Here is a 21796-nt window from a genome sequence, read left to right on the forward strand (position 1 = left end):
AGCACGGCAGCCAATCTCACCTCCCGGCTCACCTCGAGGGGTTTCCCCTCAGGGCAGGTGGCCGGCAGGAAACGGTGACAGGACGACGCCGCGGGCCTCAGGCGGCCCCTGCCCGGCGGCGAGGCCGGGCTGCACCGGCACTTCTCGGCCAGAGGAGGCGGCTCTGCGGCACCTGCTACCCCGAGCAGGGGCGGGCAGCGCGGCCGGGACAGGCTTCAGGCAGCGCGGGACGAGGCGGCGGCACCGAGGCGGTAGGAGAGGGACCCGGCGGGGCTGTGAGGGGCAGCGCGGGACGAGGCGCAGCAGAACCCCGATGGGTGCCTGGGCCGTCTGCGCCTCCCGTCTCCTGCCCCTCTTCTCCCTGAGAACCTGGGCCCGAGACCTGCCCTCTCACCTCCCTCACCACTGCCCCTGTTTCCCCTCGGGGTGGGAGAGCAGAGGGGTTGGTGCTGCGGGGCTCATTGGGAGGAGCTGCCAGCTAGGCCTGCAACAGCCACCCTCAGCTAATGTCTCCTCACAAAAAGGTTTTCCCTGGGTTTATTTCTTTTAGGAATAAATAGGGGAGTTTGAAAGTCAACCTTTCTTTGGAAATGTGTGAACGTTTCCTGTAGCCATGCTCAGCAGAACAAATTGTTCGACATGTCTGCATCAAAATGATGTGGCACATTACAGTGTGAAACCACATCTTCCTGTGCTGGTGGCATGCCCTACTCTCCCTTGGCTGCAGGGAATCAAGTCCTGCAGAGCGCCACAGGATGCACTGTGAAGAGAACAGACACGGAGGGCTGCAGTAGACGGGTTGCCAACGGGTCTGACCCAGAGGGGAAGCAGTGCATGAGAACTCAAAGCACAGCACCTATAAAGTGCAATGGTAGCACTGGCACATGTTGCGCCTGAATAAGGCATATTCACATGCATGAAACCAACTTTTTACTCAACACCAAAACTATTTGAGTTTCTGCAACAGATGTTCGCTTCCTTCCACGCCCCCTCAAACTCCAAAACTTTCCATCCAGAAAGGCTTCCAAAGCAGCCCTCCTGGTTTCTGAGTGGCTCTGCCTCAGAGGAAAGGTCCATCTGCCCTAATGACGGAAATTTCCTAAGAATTAGTCTAGAGAAAGAACACGATCCAACCAAAGGTAAGAAGCACCACAGAATAACTGCATTCAGACCTGAATTCAGACGCATTTCTTTGTTTTAGTTAGCTGGTCACACACAACTCATTTATTCATTCAGGCATTAATCTCTACAAACTGGCTGAGCTGTTATCTCTTGGTAAAGGAGAACAATAATAATAAAAAGCAATTTCCATTTGTACTTTTAAATACTTGAGGGGCAGTGGAATGCTTTGACAGAGGGAATGGTGATTTCAACAGCGTATTATTCCCGGGGAGTCAGCTAAACATGTCACAATTTATTAAAATCCTCACACAAACTCCGTCCGTGTAGCTGCAGACCAGATGGCGTACTCTCCCTCCTCTTTCCCCATCACTCCTCTCAGCCCCAACCTCGCACCGTTTTTAGCTCTCTACGTTTTAGCAGCGCAGTGCCGCTTAAGCCGTCCCTGCGGGCGAGGCTCTCGCAGCACGCCCCGAGCTGCTGGCGAACAGCTCCGCGCGTCGCGGCCCCGGGGCGCGCTCCCGCGGCGCGCCCAGCAGCCAATCGGGCGCTTCCTTTCACTTGCGGGGGGGGGGGGGGGGGGGCGGGCGGGCCCGGCTCTGCGGGGGCGCGGGAGGTGGCTCGGCGGTGACGTCACAGCCAGATGTGGGCCGTGGGCACGCCCCCGCCGAGGAGCGGCCGCGGGAGGCGGGCGGCTGTCAGCGCGCCATGCACGGCCCGGGCCGGCACAGCCGCTCTCCTCTCGCGCCCGCGACGAAACGCTGCCGGTAATTGACGCTGCCAGCAACAAGCTGCCGCTGCCGAGAGCCGTCCGCTCGCCTTTTTCCTCTCCCACTGGACTTGGGCGCTTTTTTGGATTTAGGGACGGGCTGGGTATGATCGTCGTGGAGTGCAGTTTTGATGGCTGATAGATCAGACTTCTACTGACAGAGCTTAAGAAATAGAGGGGAAGGTCTGCTTGCCTATTCTCTTTTTTAAAAAAAAGGGAAAGAAGTGCTTTTTTCCGGTTTGGATTTCTTTTAAAACTTATGAAAAATGGCAACAGCAGCGTATGTGGATCATTTTGCAGCAGAGTGCCTTGTTTCTATGTCCAGTCGTGCTATTATCCATAATCCCAAAGGGGAGCCTGATCCCCAACCTGATGCAGCAATACCTCCTTCGTCAAATGGAGAAGATAAGTGGGAGGTCAGAGAGACTGGGAAAGACAATGGATCATCATTACTTGTGGTAGCTAGCATTTTAGCAGATCTGAACCAGCACGTCCCAAACTCACCTGATCTCAAAATGGAAAAAACAGAGACCTTTGATATCACAGAACAAATACACATTTCTATCGCTCCTAAGGAGTTTGGGGAAGAAAGCGTGTCTTCGGCTGGTAAGCGTGGAGGAGGAAAAGCAGCCACACCTACTAGCCTGGCTGCAGTAACTGAGCCAAGCCCCAGACAAAAGAACAAACGCGGGAGAAGCTGGACTGACCCCGGATCACCCCAGAAAAAGCACAAATGCCACTATGTGGGGTGTGAAAAAGTTTATGGCAAATCTTCCCATCTTAAAGCTCATCTAAGGACCCACACAGGTTAGTTGCAATCCAGCCAAAGATTTATTTGTTACAGCTTGGTAATTAAGATGAATGTTGAAAAAAACAAAAACAAACTTGTATTTGGCCACCATTATGGTTTCATCTTTCAGAATTCAAGCTTGGAAAAAAAAAAAAAAAGCCCTCTGGGAATAAACCCTTACTGGGCATAGATTCAAAGCTAATGTTACCTTTTATTACTTAATATCACAGGGAACGGAGCTTGGGTCATCTGTGTGGATCCTACCACGCTAATGTTTAGTTGTTATTCTTGTTTGGTGCATCTTCAACTTCCCCTTCACAATGCTTCTTACCCTCCCCCATCTACTTTTTCCAACACTGTGGTCCTTGTCAGTACCTTAATACCTGCTTATCACTTCCCATACAAGCATCAGTACTCGTCATAGTTTAAAATTAAATGTTCTAGAGGCACCCGAATGACCGTGTTTCTGTTTCTTTCTTTAGAAGGCATTTTTGTGAAGCTAGAGCAGGCAGGAAGGCAGTTGAGAGGCTGAGTATGAGTCACAAGGAGATACTGAACATAAATGTAGAGGGACATGGGCAGCTTCTGAAAAAGCTTTTAGTAACTGGGTAAAACTGATTTCAACAACAACAAGAAAAACACATTTGAATGCAAACACCAACTTTTCCTGATCAGTGTTCGCTTGTTGGTGAAGTTTCATCTGATTGCTTCTTTGTTGCTATCGTAACTTACGAGACATACACACCTAAAAAAACCTGAAGTCTTGCAAGCACCATGGAAGTTACTGAAATAGTTAGGAGTACTATATTGAAAAAGGCCCCGTGACATGCTGTACTTGATGCCTCTGCCTTGTGTTGGGGAACAGGATGGCCTACAGTTGCGCAGGGAGCTCCAAAAACTAAGGAGACAGATCTCTGCTGCAGGCACTGGTCATAGTGTCTATGACAAAGAACCACACAGATGAGAACAAACTTAGGCGAGCTGTTCAACTGAGTTATTTCAGACAACAAGTTAGTTTACTAAAATCCGCAACCAGTTTGCCTATAAAGAACATTAAAAAAGAGATCCTCAGAACTACACCTGACAAATGCCTCCCGAACCATCATAGCTCAGAAGTGGCAGCCTCACCCACACCAAACAAACCTCTTCAAGCGTACCCAGCTTTTCCTGCTGCCTTCCTAGGACGAAGGAAGAGCTGTTCTAAACTGAGGATGTTTGCTTTCTGTGGCAGAGAAGAAAGCCCCCTCAAGTTTAAGCATATAGATGGACAATTCTCTATGTGGCGTGGCCAAAGGAACAGCATGTTCCTGGCACCCTACGCAGCTTGCCCCGCTTTGCGCTGTGCAACTGTTTCTTGCCTGTTTGGAGTTCATGAGAAAAGGTGCTTGCACGCAGCTCTCAGGGAATTTTCTCCATTGATTTTCAGTTATTTTGCAGTTGTTTCTGGCCTTTGCCATTGTTCTAGAAGCAAAAGATAAACTTAGCCATGTTTCTGGGCTCCCAAACCAACTGGAAACCAAGACAGGGAACTCCTCTCCCCGATAAAGAGAGGAGGGCTGGGCCACGTCCGCCCTGCAGGGAAGGGAGCGGGGGGAGTCCTGCGCTGGGCTGCCGCTGCTGCTGAGCAGAGTCATTCGAGGACACTGGCTTGCCTCCAGGTTCTCTCAGTTTTTTTTCTTTTTTTTTTTTTTTAACTCTTCACTTCCTGTATTTTTTCCACATCTGCAGGGCTTAATTCATTCTTGCTGTATCTAATGGCACAGAGAAAGAGAACTATGTGTGTGAGAGCTAGAGAATAAGCAGGGAAGGGACTGATTTTGCCCTGGGAGTGGCAGGACCCTCGGGGACTAGAGCTTCTTTGTTTTCTCGTGTCTCCAGCGTCTGTGTGGGAAGCTTTAAACAAAGCTGCCAAGTCTTCCTCATTGCTGGCAACAGGTCTTTCTCTGTTTGGATTCTGTATTAAACAGGCTTAAATGCCTTTCACTCATATTGCAGAATGCTTTCTAGGGTGTTTGTGCTTTTTTGTTGTTATTGTTTTTTAAAGAAGTTTTGACAGGCTTGAAAAAAGTTAATATGACACTTGGAAAAGCTAACGGAACATGCAGTAACTTCCAGACAGTTTTGTTTGTTTTAACTACAAAACACATAATGGCTTTTACTGGATTAGAACAAGGGTCTTGGGTCTCCTCTGCTTTCCAGTGTCCATAAGTACGCATCAGCCTGCCAGATGGGTACGATAATGGCTGTCCACCTCACCAGTGGAAGTACTCCAGGAGCACACAAATGGTACCTTAAACCTTTAAGGTAGGCTGCCAGAGTGACTCCAAAACACAGTTACTAAGAACCAAACAAAAACTTCTGCCATGCATGGATTAAAACTTTTTCCATGTGCTGTATGACTACCCCAGGTGGTAGTTAGGGGCAAACTGAAGGCTTGAAGAACAGTACTGCAGGCTAGAAGATACTGATGATAGGGCTGGAGGTATTTGTATGGTGCAGTTTATGACTTGCTTTAGAAGCTTGCTTGTCTTTGTCTGCTACTGTGCTCACCTATTAAAGAGTTTCTTCTTCGTGTTCAGAGCAAGGGAAGACTTTATTTTTGAGGTTGTAGTGTGGCAAAGAGATACCTAACCTTTCAAGTATTACTCGGTTAAATCCAGTCCGCACTGGTAGGGACTGAAAGCTGGCAGTGTTAAAGCTGGCAGTGTTTTCCGGCTGTTTGGTGGTCCATACAAAAATCTTTCTGATTGTTTTAGCCTGATTTTAATGCTCAAATGTGTCAAGCAAACACAGTAGTCTACAGGATGCTTATTATCCTATTTCAAGCTGAAGAAATGAGGTAGAACAGCCAAGGAGGCATTATCTGCCTTTTGTCCTTAGGCCATTGCTCAGAGTACAGTGTTTTAGATTGAAGTTCCCTATTAGATCTGTATGTGCTAGAGCAAACTGTACTGTCTTGTACACTAGCAAGTTAAGCTAGATCAACCTTTTGTCTTGAGTTAATAAAGAAGAAGCATTCCACCTTGGACAAGGCAGAAAATACTAGTCACCAAAGTCTCTGCAGTTCTCCCCCCAGCATACAAACCCCTCCCCTCCCCCTAGGTTTCTTTTCATGTTTATATTTTCCACCCTACTCTCTCACTGGATGTCCTCGAGTTTAACATGATCATCAGCCACAAAGCCCTTGAAGTTTTAATGTTTACCAGAAGGTTATATTTAGTGTCAGTGGGTAATGTCAAGTCCAGATTCTTTTCTACTGAGGTTCCTGTGGACCTCAGAGGCTGTGTTGTGATCCACAAATGCAGCAGTCTGTCCCAAGCTGTAGTGATCCCACTGAGGCAAAAATTCCATTGGCTTACCCGTTTAAAAAAAAAAATCGCCTCCTGAGAAAACTCATAAATAGAAAGAACTTTCAGAAAATCAGACAAAGCATTTACATGACAAAGTTCTCCTTCCTCTTAAGCAGATTTTCAATGTGGGCTCACTAAAAAGGTTTGGAAATCCTCTGGAGTCATTGGAAACCAGTTTGTCTCTGATATACCAGTGGGAAGAGACAGATGGTGCAGAGCCTAATAGCCATCTCAGGCCAGGACCTCACAGAGCATTGTCAGGGACTGCTGTGTTCTGAGAGGCTATAGAGGGCACCAACTTATTGAATTATACTACATACAAACATGTAGGAAAAGACTACATTTTGGGCAGGGATCTGAAGAATCCTGTATATTGCAGCCCTCCCCAAAATCACTGTAACCTCTAAGAGCTTTTAGCAATCTGCATTACGCGCAGAGAAAGCACAAAATAAAGCTTTTAATTCTAGTGAGATTTCTTAACTTACTAATTCTGCTCACTGTCCACTACACCATAACGCAAGAGCAGGTTTTCAATTATTAGAACTAAATGTGTTTGCACTAATTAGCATATACTAAAGATGTGGCCACCCCTCGCAGTCTGAAGTATTACTGGGAGAGTCTGGCAGTGAAACAAACCTGTGGGCCAGGTGACTTAGCAGAGGCTCATTTGTGCTGTTGCTTAACTGTCATAGCTGACTTCGCTGTGGCTGTCCAGGCATAGGAAGAGGAGGCGGCCACCCTGGATGCATTATTCTTGCTCACAGATGTCAGGTTAGGAGAGGAGAAAGTGGTCAAGACCTTTGTTGGTCTCCAGCTGGCAGACTGACTTTGGGCAGTGACATTTAAGGGCTACGAAGCTGGTGAGGGGCCTGGAGAACAAGTCTTAGGAGGAGCGGCTGAGGGAGCTGGGCTTGTTCAGCCTGGAGAAAAGGAGGCTCAGGGGTGACCTTATCGCTCTCTACAGGTACCTGAAGGGAGGCTGTAGCGAGGTGGGGGTTGGTCTGTTCTCCCACGTGCCCAGTGACAGGACGAGGGGGAATGGGCTTAAGTTGCGCCGGGGGAGTTTTAGGTTGGATGTTAGGAAGAACTTCTTTACCAAAAGGGTTGTTAGACACTGGAACGGGCTGCCCAGGGAAGTGGTGGAGTCACCATCCCTGGAGGTCTTAAAAAGACGTTTAGATGTAGAGCTTAGGGATATGGTTTAGTGGGGACTGTTAGTGTTAGGTCAGAGGTTGGACTTGATGATCTTGAGATCTCTTCCAACCTAGAAAATTCTGTGTGATTCTGTGTGATTTTAATTAAGCCTGCTTAACCTTGCAGTAGTCGCTAAGTGCAGCCTGATCTGCTAGAGGCACCAATTCAGGTAACTAGATTGAAGAAGGATGTGTTATTAGAAGAAGGATGTGTTCTTAGGTATCTATTATTTTTAGTCTAACTTGGATTCATTAAGTATTAACTGAATTTGAATAAATAGAAGAAAATGACTTACTTCCATTCACTCGCTTGATTATCTTCAGTCTCTGTAATCACAAATTTAAGGGCAACACTGAAGAACCCATATTAAAAAATAATAATTTTTAACTTAAGCACCATTTCTTCTCAGTGAATGTCATTTCCCTAAGCAGAATTTTCTAATGAATTCATAGCAGGGGTATGTGAAAATGGGGAAATTCATAATAAATTTGGTATTTGAAAGCAATCTTCTGAAATACAAAGCAATCAGACCTCATTCTCACAAGTGTAACACCAGCATAACAACTAGGCTAGACAAAATGAAGTATTTGACCTGTGTTTTGATTGGTAAGGTTTTAAAAAGGAGGATGGTTTTCACTTTCAGTTCTGGTAAACCTGCTTTGTTCTGACTGTATCAATTTAAAGCACAGCAGCAAAGCACAACTTCTTTGAATTTGGTCTGAATCAAGGTGCCACCTCAGCGCATGTAAAGAAACTGATTGACAGGTATAGGGAGAAGCAAGTTCCCATGTCAGTCAAATAAAATTTATGTTTTAGCATCTGGCAATTACCAGAAGCTTAGCTGGTTAGCTCAAAGAAGTGGACTAAATCTGGCCTAGGTTTCCTTTTAGCTTGCCTGTAGGCACACAGCAACTCCAGAAGGGGTGTACGCACACGGGTGGCAGGCAGGCAGTGTTAGTGAAGAACCAGACCTTTACAAGAGAAGGCTGCTGCGAGAAGACAAATTTGATCTAATGCCTCCTATGCCACCCAAGAGCAGTGGAAAACAGGGCTGCAGGTTACGCTTGGGTGGAACAGTAGGAAATGTGTGGGTAGCACTGGTTCAGTCCATCCTCTAAGCTAGCAGCTGGGCTGCTCTGGATGCCAGGACCAAGCATGAAACTGCCCACGCTCTGAACATGACACCAGAAGAAATTGGAAAGGTCTTTCCCCAGTGGTGGTTTCCCACGGGCAGGAGGACTGGCTAAGTGAATGTGGTCCTCCCCACGTTGCCCTACAGTCTCAGTTCTAGTGTCTAGGCCTCCTGTTTTTGACTTAGGTTAAAAGTTAGAAACAGTTGGCTGGCTAGCCTTGGATGCCTAACTCACTGCTGTTAGTATACAGCCAGCTTATCAAAAAGCTCCAGGGTACATCTAGGCCATCCTGCCCTATAATGCTCTTTTACTGCCATCCATCTCTTCTCCTTACTGAGCATGACAAAAACACCTCCTGTGGGTTTTTCTTTCAGACCAGAAAGTAGTAGGTTCAGGACAGTTTCAAACGCTAGCCTTGTGAAATAGTCATCTGTGCAGCCTGACCCATAAGCACTCTCTCTCAGTGAGAAGTAGTTTAGCACCTGTTTCTGCACCTTCTTGAAAACTGATGTTCTTAAGTGTTTTAATAAGCCCACAGTTTTAAGAACAACACAAAACTGCAAAACATTGTTTTTGTTTTCTCTGAAAGAGCTCTGCAACTCCTGAGAAGCATTCTAACTTTTTCTAAGAATGTTTAAACACACCAAAAAAACATAGTTGAAAACATAGAACAACTTTTTAAACAGCCCTGCCAAAGCCCTCAGCCTAGCACTCAATTTCCAAGAATAAAGTTACTAGTTAAGAGTATTGATTCTAAGCCAGGATACAGACAGTTTGTGTTCGTTGAAAATAACAAACAAACAGTACATGTACTCTAAATATTTTAGTCTTAAAAATTACTGAAATAATAAGTACAGGGCATAAAGTTCAGGAAGGAGTAAGCATGTTTGAAAACTTACATTTTTCAAGATGAACTGAAGTCAGGAAGGCAAAATGGCTGCTGCTGCTGCTCACTCCTTTTACCTGACTGGTTCAGGATTGAACAGAGTTCAATCAACTCAGCTGCAAAAGAGTTAGGGTTAAACTGATTCTGTGGGGAATCCAATTAGCTGACAGCTGTATTTACTACACACTTGAGTAATATTAGCTACAAAAAAGCCCTAAACCTCCTGACTGTTATGCAGGTTTTCTGTGAAAGACTTCTATCCCCCCACTCCTGTCTTTAATGAAATATTAATCATTCAGTAGTGTCTGAATGATTAATAACAGGACAGGCCTGAAAGCTGTTCTCTTATCTATGAGATATGTATGTTTTGGATAGTTTAGAAGAATCATTGAGAATGAATTTGTACTTGTCTGGTTACCACAACCCAATGTGTAATAAAGCACATACTTAAAAAATCAAAAACCATGTATTACTCTATTTTGCAATGGGAACAAAGATATAAATTCATGGAATTGAAAAACACTGTGTCCTACCATTATAGTCATACATCCACTGAAGATCAGATTTTACTAAAAATTTACTCATTATTGTGGAAGTCAGTGATAGTTTTGCATCACTAAAGAACAAAAAACAAATTGAGCAAGTATTTCAGAAATTTGGCTCAGAAGGGAAGATTTCTCTGCCAACCTTGTTCCAGAAATAAAGCTGTTGATAATAATTGACAGAGTTTAGTTATTGGAGCCTACAAGCCTTTAAAGCAAAACTCTATATCTCATTATTGTAACTGATGGAAAGAGGATCTCCTAAGAAAATCCTCTCTTATTTTTCCCTCTTCACCACCATCTTTAAAATGGGTATAATCAGCATAGCTAAATATTCTCTCTCTCTAATTTTTCCAAATTCTTCCTTTGCTGAGTGAGCAAAAGAAGAGGAAGATGACAATCTGTGTAAAAGACAAAGGAGCATTGCTTTCAGTCTGAGGAGGGACACATGGCTGGGTTATGTTGTGTTAGAAACATGGTCAAACTGGGAAAGAAAATCCACAGAAAGAAAATCAATTTTTAACTTCTGCAATTCTTTGGAAATTACATTTTGCTGAGACAGGTTTTGCTCTGGCACTGAGTTGCTAATGTGCGTAACCTGTGATCATATGTTAGGAGAAGAGAGGGTAATTAACAACAAATAAATAAATAAATCCCAGCTATGGTTTGGCTGTTCCAGTCAACTTCATTCACAGAATACAGTGATCAGGGACACCTTTTCTACAGGGCACAAACCTTGGATATCTAATGGAAAAACATGCAGAAATTTCACAGAACTCTCTTTCCACAAACCATCTTCCTTTTAGCACAGAGGTGATGGTCTGGGCTAACACAATAACACCTATTAATATTGAAAGTGGTAAGGGTGGATCACCATCCTGCTACTCTCCTCATCCTAGAAACCTGTAGCTGGCACTTTCCTTCTCAGTAGCAAGCTCTGTCTTAGATAGTCCAGAGTATACCAGCAAACAGTCCCTTAATGATGGACAGTTGCATGGGATAGGTGTGTTTGTATTAGAAACTAATCTCAGCCTTATAGAAAACATGTTCTGAATGACTTGATGATTTAGATGATTTTTGTGCAGTAGCACATACAATGCTTCTCTGCAGGATGCTGGAAAGCATGACTATGTGACATGAGTCGTGCATAAACCAGTCTTTTGCTAAACTGGAGTTCATTATGAAATAAACTCAGTCAGACTTCATCTGAAAAGAAGGTGCCTTTAACTATTTAAAACACAAGGATTGCACTGTGTTATTGTCTAGTTGAACATGATTATGGCACGTCCAAGAGCAGAAACCTGGAACTTGTTTATATTGGACTTGTGTTTCTGGTTCCGTTTTATAACTTAATAATGTTCCATTTTTTTCTGCCTCCTTCCAAACTTGGATCAGCTGTTTGGAAGTCAGTAGTGACAGAGACAAAAATATTCTACTGTTGCAGAACAGTCTTTAAATGCAAAGTAACCTTTGAAGAGTCTTTCTGCAGTATTTCTAGAGGTACATATATATTGTTTTCCTATGTTAACCCACTAGGCTTTTACGAGGTAGATTCACATTGGCAGTGAGATCATTATCTTGCTGTGCATAGTTTAACAATAGCTGTACAATATGGCTTTTTATGTGTAAGCACTGAAGTCAGACAAACATATCCTGTATTTTTCATGTCATGCAGATTCAGCAAGATCTTACATGGCCTCCACTTAATATAGAAGAAAAGTTTTTAAAAGTGCCATCTTTGTAGCTACTGGTGGAAAAACTACCTCAGAAGCTTTTTTGCAGCCCTAACATAAAAAACCATTTACTTACCAGGAACTTGGCACAAATCAAATGGTATTGAAGTGAGCATATCCTTAAGTGACCTCTCATGCAAGAGAAGGATTTTCCGTAATCAGTTACAGCATTTTTGTAGTGTTCTCAGGAATTACAGGCAAAATATTTGTGACCAGCTGTCTTTAATAAGCTATCTTACACTTATTGCACACAATGTGCCTACCAGACTGCTCTCTACTATTCAGTTACGTGACTTTTGGAACAGAGGCACCTGAAGAGCTGTGTTCCTGCTGTGCACTTTGCAGCTCTCTGTCTGCTTTGGTCCTGCAGCAAGCTAGAGGGGCAGCAAATCCATGAGCAGAATGGGCACATAGGTACTTAACCTTTACTGTCTTTGACAGTAGTTTTAAAACTGCTCAAGGACAGAAACGCTGACTGCTTGATTCCAGAGTAAGACCGCCTGAGGTACAGCAACCAAAAAGGAGGCTTCAAGCTTCTTCAGCTAACCAGCTGGAAGTAGCTCCACGAGGGGAATTTACAATGGAACCAGCTGAGAAGGGTTAGGACATGGCAGCCTAGTCTGTCTTAAGATGTTTCCTGAAAAAAAATGCTGAAATGGTGAACTATTTGTTAATAAATCAGAGAAATATTTGTTGAGAAATTTGGGTTAAATAAATGAAATTACATTGGTACAAGTTTACATGCTAAACTGGGGTTTTATAGATTCTTGCAAACCTTGCAGTGTATATGGGGCTTTCCTGAATTCTTGACCTCATAGTTTAAGATTCTCCTATAACAATACAAACAGGGATGCTGCTAAAATGTTACTGAACCACTGACTAATTCCTCTTGTGTATTGTGGGGGCTTAATGAATTTAAATTTGCAATTTCTTTTAATGCCAGCATTAAAATAAAAAGTTCTTGTTTGTTTTGGCGATATATTTTGGAAGACTAATGTGAATTGTATACAGCTTTCTGAAGCACACATGTGAAACTAGCAGAGGACTGAAAGCCCCTCTAAATCAATGGAAGTGTCTGTCCAGCACATCTACGTCCATATGAGCAGTTCTGATAGGTTGCTGGCAGATGGCTAGTCTTAGTGTATAAAAAAATAGGGGGTGTTTGCAAAGTATGCTTTTTAAAATAGTGCATGGCTAAAACAAAATTGAGTATCTTGGATACCCCCAAAGAATTACTTATCTGCCAGGATTCACCCTGTTAGATTTATTTCCATCTGTGCAAAGATGTACAGCATTTGCATCTTCCATTTCCCATCCCTGGAGATGTTCAAGACCAGATCGGACAAGGCCCTGGGCACCCTTATTTACTGGGTAGCAGCCCTGCCCATGGGGGGGGGTGGTGGTTGGAAGTAGATGATCTTTAAGGTCCCTTCCAACCCAAGCTGTTTTATGATTCTGTGATATCCCCCAGCTTTTGTCATTCTTGGAAAAAAACGAATTCTTCTTGATTAATGTGACTTAAAAAAGACGTGCAGAAGCACAGGCATACTGTTGGGAGCACAGCTGAATGTTGTGGGAACATAATGCCACTCAAGATTCATTCCATTGTGGTTACATTCCACAATTCCCTTAGCATCTTATCTGCATGTTCAGATATCACACAAGATCAATAATTACTTCATATCTGCTGAAGGAATCGTTTGCAATTTTCCAACATTTTCCTTCCAGCGTCAGTCAATTTTGTTGTGCTGAGATCTCCTTTCAGGCTGTGGGACAATATTGTTAACGGCACCATCTCATTGACCAAATCAGCCATGATTTAAGCCTGCATCTTTTGGAGCTTGGAGTTTAGAGGAAGCAGAAGCCTAACTTCTGGGGAGCTATTTTAATAAACAGGACTCACTGATGAGTTCCAGAGGATGGGATGGCCGAGCATCCCATTGGTGTTACCCTCGCTGTGCTCACTGAAAGAAACAAAGATTGTACAATGGTTGCTGCAAGTGATTTACCATGAACCCTGTCCCAGACCTATACAATTGGGAAACATACAGATGACATGTGTTTAGGAACACGATTATCAGACACCTTATTAAGGCGATAATTTATGAAGCTCTCATTACATAATGCAGAGACAAAACTGGATTGAGAAATAGCTTCTAAACACTGCTTGTCAAAGCACAGATGTTCAGCAGCAGCTTTTAAGGAAAAAAAAAAAAAAAAAGTTTCAGGAGGTCCCCAAAGGGTGGCTTTGTTGTTGTTACTGTTTTTTTGTTTCTTTTATTTTCAATGGAGTAAAGAACATTTTGTTATTCTGTTTACCAAAGTAGCTTCAGTTTATGGAATTGACCAACATTTCTGATAAGCAGCTTAGACTAAGCAAACATGCTGTTTCACTGCAAGTATAAACTCTTGCCTGACTCATACTACAAGATACAAGAGGGTGAACAGCTATACATTTTTAGACTTTATTGCTAACATTGTTTATTGGTGAAACCCATGTAGAACTCACCTGGTTTTTGTGCGTTTCTGGACATGAATGTTTTGAGCAGTGCTTCCTCTGCAGAAAAGAATATCCCTGACCTTATCAAAGCAAAAGTATTGTATAATGATAAGCTATTTTAAACCTACATCTTGGACTTGGTACTTCCTTTTCTCTGCCCCGTCATTTATAGTGAACTTCGTTATGGGTGCTATTAATTCTTTGAAGTTTTAGGGCTCTATGAAACAGAAAATAAAGGTCATAGCTCATCTTTTCACTATGCTTGATATAATAACAATAAGGATTTGAGTACTCTCCCCTCTCTCAAGTCTGACATAAAACTTTGCAGTGTCCTTTTCTTTCTCTCCGTTCATCCTTATCTTGACTGGTGTTCTTGCAGACTATTTATAGGAACATAATTCAATTTTTGTATGCAGTAGAATCCTTCACTTTGAATGTACAAATCATTGAACTTTTAAAGTTATTAGTTGGCACTGAAATCTAGTAGGTAACAAAAAAAATGTCCAAGAGAATGCCACCTAGCTAATGATTTGTTTTTGTAATGAACACTTGGTAAAGCAGCTACACTTTCTGAGGATATGTAATCAGTACCCTGCCTTGTGCTGCTAAGGTTAGCATTTGTTGGTGAATTGCAGTCTAAATATTTTGGAGAAGTGTTATTAGCATACAACACCTGTGTGAAACTTGAGTGTTTATGCTTGCTTAGAGTTTTTCTCTGTGAGAAAGCTCTGGTTTCATGTATGGTGTACTCATGGACACGTCCAGACTACTCTATACACTTCTATATTAGACGTATATATTGTAAAGTGGATGTGATCAGTGTTGCTTGTAGCAGATCCTATATGTCAGTAAGGGACTCAAATGTTTGGTATAAGCTACATTTTTTCCAGTGTTAGTATAAGAATTGCTTTCAAAGATGTGCTTTCAAAGATGCTGAGATGAATTTCTTGCAGAAAGATGAGGATACACATAGTTTTTCTTTGTTGCATGCTTTTGAGGACCTGAGCTGCACTCTCATTTGGAAGTTATCATTTAACTGTTTTCTCAGCTAAGTAGTTGTAGAGAGACTGTAGCATTCTTCTGGGTGTTCTGCAAGTTTTGTGGTAATCCCTTTATGAAGAAGTGATTGTGCTAGCATGCTTTCCATCTGAGTGCAGTCATTGCCATTTCAAGGACAAAAACAGTAAGAATTTTTCACAGTAAGATTTTCTTATTTGTCTATTATTCACAAAGAGCAACAATCTTAAATTTAAGTTGTAAAAAGTTTTCAAAAGAAAGTATAATCAAGTTTCAAAAAATTAACTGAAATTCAAGATCAAAGTATTGTGTACATCACATCATTTGTAGGAATAATAAACCATCCTGTTTGGCACTGTCAAGCTGCAACAGCAATAGTCAGATCATCCAAATTTCCCAAAGCCAACTCAGGGTACAGCATAGCTCGTGCAGTAGCAACTCCAGTTTTTTTTTTTTTGGTTTTATTTACAGTCAGCCTGTTGTAATAGAACCTCCTGATTACTCAAGTTTATGAACCTTGCAGCTCTGCATATGGCAATTCCTGAATCCCAGCTCAAGATCCCTCACAGCTGCCTGAGCTGTGCTCAGTAGGAGGTAGGAAAATGGACAGGGAGTCAGGTTCAAATCATTGTGTAGTTCCCAGTCTTAAAACTAGCTTGAACAAGAGTCCAAAGCGACGTAAGAGCAAATGGGGACTTCTATGATCTTTTCAAAATAAAAATTATATCCTCTGCATAGGGTTTTCAGCTAGTCTATGGGCTTGTATGCCAGGGATAGCCTGTTAGAATGTCACAATAATAGCTTAAAATAATCTATATTTACTATTACATTTCACAGAACTTTTCCATCCAGAAAGCTTTTCCTGAAAATCTCTGGCAGTGGTAAAATTGTTTATTTTGCAGAGTATTTCATTAGCCCCTCTGCTTTGGGCAAGCAAAGCGTGTTCAGCTAATTTGTTGCACACAGAAAGGTGTACCTTCTCAAGAAGCCAGAAGGCTTCCTTCTCCTCCCCCAAATTAGCAGGACTGTTAGAGAAGTAGGCCTGCTACCGTCTTAAAGGAAGAAGTGTAGCAAAGCGTGACTAAATGTACTGGAGGCGCTTGCCATTTATGTTTTAGGATGTAATAGGGAACTTTCTACTACAATGTGTATGCGTATAGAGCATCTGCATCTTTGTGGTATGTGTGATCTGCAAAGCTCAGAACCTCTGCTAAGTGGTCCCTCTCACAGTAAAATGGTGAGATAAAAACATCCAAGAGGCTTTTATAGTGCTTATAGAGAAAGGGTTGGGTGCTGGACGAGCCCTTCTAGCATGCTTTCCATATATAAGCCCCATTCTTTATTGAGAGGTAACTGGTTTTAATGCTAGGCTGTTCTGTACAGGCAAGCAATGAAGACATGAATAAAGCATGCAAGGAAAAGTAGTTATATTTGGTAAAGAAACTATGTTTGTATATAATTGGATAAATTTCAAAATAGTAAAGATGTTTCTTTCAGTACTACTTTGAAAAAAGGAATCTAGTTGATTCCTGTATGAAAGTATATGATTAGATGGTTTCTTCAGAAGTAAAAGAGAGAAGTTTTCAAAGTTATGTATACCAAGATGCCCTTGACAAAGCTGTCTTTGAAATGTGTCTGTGTTCTGTGTAAAATCTTAGCATTTCAGTTATGTCACGTCACACTCAGATCATTGGCTCCTTACTTGCACTCCTCCACAAACACATACTTCATTCATTCATTGCCAGCACACACCATGGCCTGTCTCCTACACCCTGATCCCACATCAGACTCAGCTGGTGAGGCCAGCATATGACCTTACAAGCAGCTGTCCAGCAAATTGATTGTAAACCATGGAGAGATTCAGGACCTGAGCTGCACCTAGGCGTATTACACCGTGGGTGTTAATGCTCAGGAACAGCGTTCTAGTGGTGATGCTTATCTACCACAGCCTCTCCTCTGTTGTATGATGTGCCCCCACCATGTTAACTGTTGATACCTGATGTCTCATAGACGCTGAGTGACGCTGCTTTGCAGGCCTGTCTAAAGAGGAATCCTAAGGAAATCTTGTTGGAACATCCCATTAATAACCATTCATTTCTATTTTGCATAGAATATGCAGAAAGGTGGTAACATAGCAGCTTTTGGAAGCTGCTTCAGACATTGGATAGGAGCCTGATTTTCAGAAACCTGAGCATATACACCTAAACGTTTGTTCCACTGATAATAAATGAATAAATATAGCCAAAATTAAAAGACAACAAAATAATGGATGATTGTTGAAAACCTTCTCTTAGTTATTTTCTGCCTATATATGAGAATGAGGCCTAGGTGTTTACATACATACTTGTAGTTTTAAAGAAATAACACACAGAGAAGAGTGAAAAGCAAGCTGAAACTAGAAAGGAGCAAGTAACTTGCTCTTCTTATCTTTTAATACAGCTGTAGTTAAAGGAGACTATCAGATGGGAAGATGCAAAATAAACAGGAAATAGCATATATAAATAAGAATTACAAGAGTTGACTGTTGAACTGCTTGTCTTTTCTTAAAGGTTGACCTGCTGTAAAAGTGAGCACATCAGGACATGAGTACAACTGTTTTCGTAGAAAACAGTTTATTAGAAACCAGAATCTGGGCTTAAATGGGAAGTGCAGCTTTAGAGTCTGGGAAGATCTTCTGAGGTATATGCAATAGATTTGTGCATACTTTGAATGACAGCTACCTGATGCCAGGCAACAGACCTACTGTTTGATTATCAGCCCATAAAACTACTTCCCAGAGCTGCCTGTTTCCTGATGCTGGATGCTCTGTACGGTCATTGGCTGATGCTGCTCATAAACTGCTTCAGAACTTCCTTGCACTCTGGCACAACAATCTATCCAGAGTCAGAATAAAAATAAAATTCCCACTCCCTTTCTCCTCCATACAGTTGGAATAAACTTTGAGTACCAGATCATTTCACTCAGCTATAAAGCTGTGTTTATAAACTCTGAAGTGTCACATTTCATGTATGCTGTGTCACTGTGAGGTTGTTGATTAAACAATTTGAAAGTTCATGAAGAGACATTTCACAGTTAGAGCCAAAGACAGCCTCACTAACTTTTGTTTGCTTGCCTTCTAGCAAAATAAGATTTCATTCTGTCCCCAAGACCTGGGAAGTGCTGTGCATATAATATGTCATAACTCACCCTCAGTGTCTATTCATGCCCAAGACTTCAGTTGGAGGCAGATCACATTCAACATCTTCCAGAATTCAGATAAATAAAGCACAGGTCTCAGTTTAGAAGAATAATCCTTTTGTCTGTTATTTTGCATAGCAGGACAACCTTGCATTAATTTGTTAAGCTTTGCTTTTACAAGCACTTTCCTGTTTTTAGTAGAATAGAATAACAAATCATTTATATGTCAACAGAGAAAAGACTGATTCATGGGGTCATATGATTCTTTCTTTACAGTTATTAAGGCAAGTGCTGGGTAACAGCTCAGGGAGCCAAAGGTTTATAATTTCAGCATGAACCCACAGTTCACACCAGATGCATATACTTTATCATTACCTATTCAGTTGCTCTCCCACTTAAAACATTTAAATTCCCATATTAGGGATCAGAAACATTACCATGGACATTTTGAAATGCACCACAAAAATATTTGGGAGGTAAGCTTTCATTGAAAGCACTGTTTAAACCACTACAGAGGTAGCTTTGTGTTCATGGTATAGACAGGGATAGGTTGATGACGTTTCAGTTTGATTTCATGTGTTCTTGCAATACAAGCTTTTTCATGTTTGAGGCTTGAGGTTTGGTCAAACTTTTCAGTTCCTACCTTCCACAGTGATCGGAACTCCGATACATTAAAATTTAAGACCATCTAATTAAGCTATCAGAAGAACTTTGAATTTTTAGAAGAGCAAGGAATAACCTACATCCCACACTGATGGCTGAGGAAAGACGGGCCGTCCATTGATCAGAAGAAGAGCACAATTATCTTCTGAGATACTCTGGCAAGAGAATCTCCAGAGAAGCAACTGATATATTTAGAAGTGACTACACTGCATTTTTGGTGTTTGCCATTTTACCCATGACTACCTACTGGTTAATTCCGCTACGTGTGCCATTTCTCTGCGTGACAGACTATGCAGTTGAGAATGAAGGGCTTGACAACTATCCTGTCTGCTCTGTTGGTACATAACCCTGCCTTCCAAAAGGAGGTAGCACAGACTGAAAGAAAGTAGGGAAGTGCCCTTCTGTAGTGAGCACAGGATCTTCCCCCCCCCCCAACTATAAGAGTGGGCTGGAAAAAGAGAGGGTGCCAAGGACCATAATAATCTTAAGAGCTCCCATGGAACTTCTAACAGTCAGATGTCTGGAGCTGTTTGGAGTTTGCAGAGTGGACTGGTAATGACAGAGCAATTCTGAGGTAGAAGAGGAAAGATCCAGACAGCCATTTGTAATGGAAACCTTGTTTCTGTTGGTACCTTAATTACATACATTCCCAGTAGACACATTTTGTTCAGTTGTGTCAGCTGTGGGTCTGATTTTTTTTTCCCTTCCTGGAGGAGGGAGAATCAAGGCTGGGGAGTTTCCTTTTTGGCTTCAGTTGCTGTCTGCATAACATTTTCATTAATCACCTTATTTGCTCTAACGAATCATAGCAGCTGAAATCATCAGCTTGTAGCATACAACAACACAGCAAGCTGGCATGCCGAGACAAAAGAAACATGGACTGTAAATGAATAAACAAGATCTCAGTCCAGCATATATTTTAACCAGGGCCCATATTAATACTTTACTTTTCAGATTTTACCTGGATTAATTTGATAAAAACAGTGTTGAGTATTACATGTACTTGGAGAGCCCTCTTCCAGCGCCTTGTCACTTTAAAGAGGCTTGAATTGGCTCATCATGTCTGAAAAAGAGCAACAAAATCCCACATACCTTTATTGATGTCTATCTCTGTTACACTACAAGAGGCCAGATCTCTCTGACCTATGCTGAAGTCACAAGCTTTTTTACCTAAGGAATGAAGAGAGCCCCTTGCTCAACAAATTGTTGGCTCGAGGCAGGGATTCTAGGCTGAAATTCCTTTGTTGGGGTGATGCAGTAGGTCAGATTTACTGATTAGCACCTCAGAGTTTTTAGTTTTGCAGCCCCAGTATTCTTTTGAAATATATTTATTAAAAAGTATAATCGACCATTAGAAAAGGAAAAATAAAATCTCCATCTTTTAGTTTTGTCATTCAGTAATAGCCAGATGTGTTCAAAAGCTCTACTTACAGTGTTTCTTACTATTATTTTCTATTCACAATAGAGGATTTAATATTCATTTGACATTCTTACATTCATAGAACAGAGTAGACGAACAAATCAGAAGAATATAGCAGTTAAAGGCCTGCTCTACTAGTCCCAAGAGGCGCCTGCTTTGCGAGGAGACTGATACTTCAGTGTGGTTTGGAAATGACATAGCAAAGACGCATCTTCCTCTCCCCCTAGTATTCATCACTTCATCATTTCAATGTAACACAGTTTAATTATCCTGCATTTAAGTGCAAAGTCAAAGGGTCAGATATTGATCTTCATCCTTGGAACAAGCCACAGGAGAGAGAAAATCAAGTGGAAGCTGCTGGGCTTTTAAGTTAGTGACATTTCAGCTGTTTCACTGAGCACTGGTCAAGGATTTTATGCCTCAGAGATAAGGAGATAGTAAGAGTGTTAGGCTTACTGAACAGAAACTGCATACAGCAATTACAGGGACCTAACTTTGAGAGAAAAAGAAGCAATGTTTAGTAGTTCGCATTATTTTTGAATATAAGCTCTTTGGCACTAAGGCTGTTGCCTTTCATTTTCCGAGAGTTAGCCCTGTCATTCTTACTCCGTAAAGAGCACTGTTACCCAGAGATTCCAGCAGCAGAGGGAAAAAAAAAAAAAAAAAAAAAAAAAAAAAAAAAACACCTGCTTTTATAATAGGGTGCTGCAGAAGTCCATGTAAACAAAGCCATGGAGCTTAAAGGAAACACAACATATAGCAGCTATTCCTGTGGGCAGAGGAGGTCTGTTCTGGTCTGCATGCTTACCTCTACATGTGGAAGTTCACCCTGCTAGGTAGGATAAGAAGCTTCCTCGTGGGTATCTGAATGGCTCAGATGTCCCTCTTTTCTTAGGTGGGAGGCGTCCATTTTTGCTTGCATATCAGAACTTTGGGGAAAGAGAGTGAAATGGTGAATATAAATCTTTAGAGTTAAGGTAGAAGCAGCAGAAGAGCAGCATTAGATAACAATGATTAATCCATATAGAACTGTAAGAACATTTATAGCTTATCTTTGAAATTGCATGCATTGTAAATACCATCTCATAAACATGTAACATTATCATTATTAGCGTGTTTATTTCCTCTGGCTGTTGGACTGTCACCCTTGTAAGAGGTAGCTGAAGTTTTGATAAGTCACAGTTGTATAGACTAAGAGGTAGTGAAGTACACTTAAAGTGCAGTACATTTAATGTGCATATGCTGTCAGTGCAATCACATTGAAAGATCACAGCAAGTATGCCAGAAAAGAGTTGAGAGAAGTATTACACATATAGATTTTGACAAGACCATCTAGGTATAGAGTAAAGCAGTATCACAGTTGCCACCGCTAAGTTGTGCATTATTTTTGCTAGTCATCAGAAGGGAGCCTTACCTGGAACATCAATCATTATACTTCTTTGAGGAGAAAACATACATGCGTGCCTCTTTCATACCTGTCGTGGCTAACCATAGCACTATTAA

The 21796-nt window shown here is 41.9% G+C and overlaps 2 protein-coding genes across 2 annotated transcripts in view; one reads left to right on the top strand and one right to left on the bottom strand.

Moving 5' to 3' along the window:
• TRPM1 (transient receptor potential cation channel subfamily M member 1) overlaps nt 1-11650 on the bottom strand; it is a 139016-nt gene extending 127366 nt beyond the window's left edge. Inside the window, exons 1-4 of the mRNA XM_035336012.1 lie at nt 11593-11650; nt 9775-9857; nt 9255-9357; nt 3424-3617 (exon numbers count right to left, since the gene is read on the bottom strand). The gene's annotated coding sequence lies outside the window, so the exon portion shown is untranslated. The remainder of the gene's footprint in view (nt 1-3423; nt 3618-9254; nt 9358-9774; nt 9858-11592) is intronic.
• Nucleotides 1967-21796, top strand: part of KLF13 (Kruppel like factor 13) — a 33110-nt gene continuing 13280 nt past the window's right edge. The window contains exon 1 of the mRNA XM_035336017.1: nt 1967-2695. Within this exon, the coding sequence (XP_035191908.1) occupies nt 2155-2695 (541 nt within the window). The 5' untranslated portion in view covers nt 1967-2154. The remainder of the gene's footprint in view (nt 2696-21796) is intronic.

Source organism: Oxyura jamaicensis, chromosome 10, assembly GCF_011077185.1.
Source record: "Oxyura jamaicensis isolate SHBP4307 breed ruddy duck chromosome 10, BPBGC_Ojam_1.0, whole genome shotgun sequence".
Lineage (NCBI taxonomy): Eukaryota > Metazoa > Chordata > Aves > Anseriformes > Anatidae > Oxyura > Oxyura jamaicensis.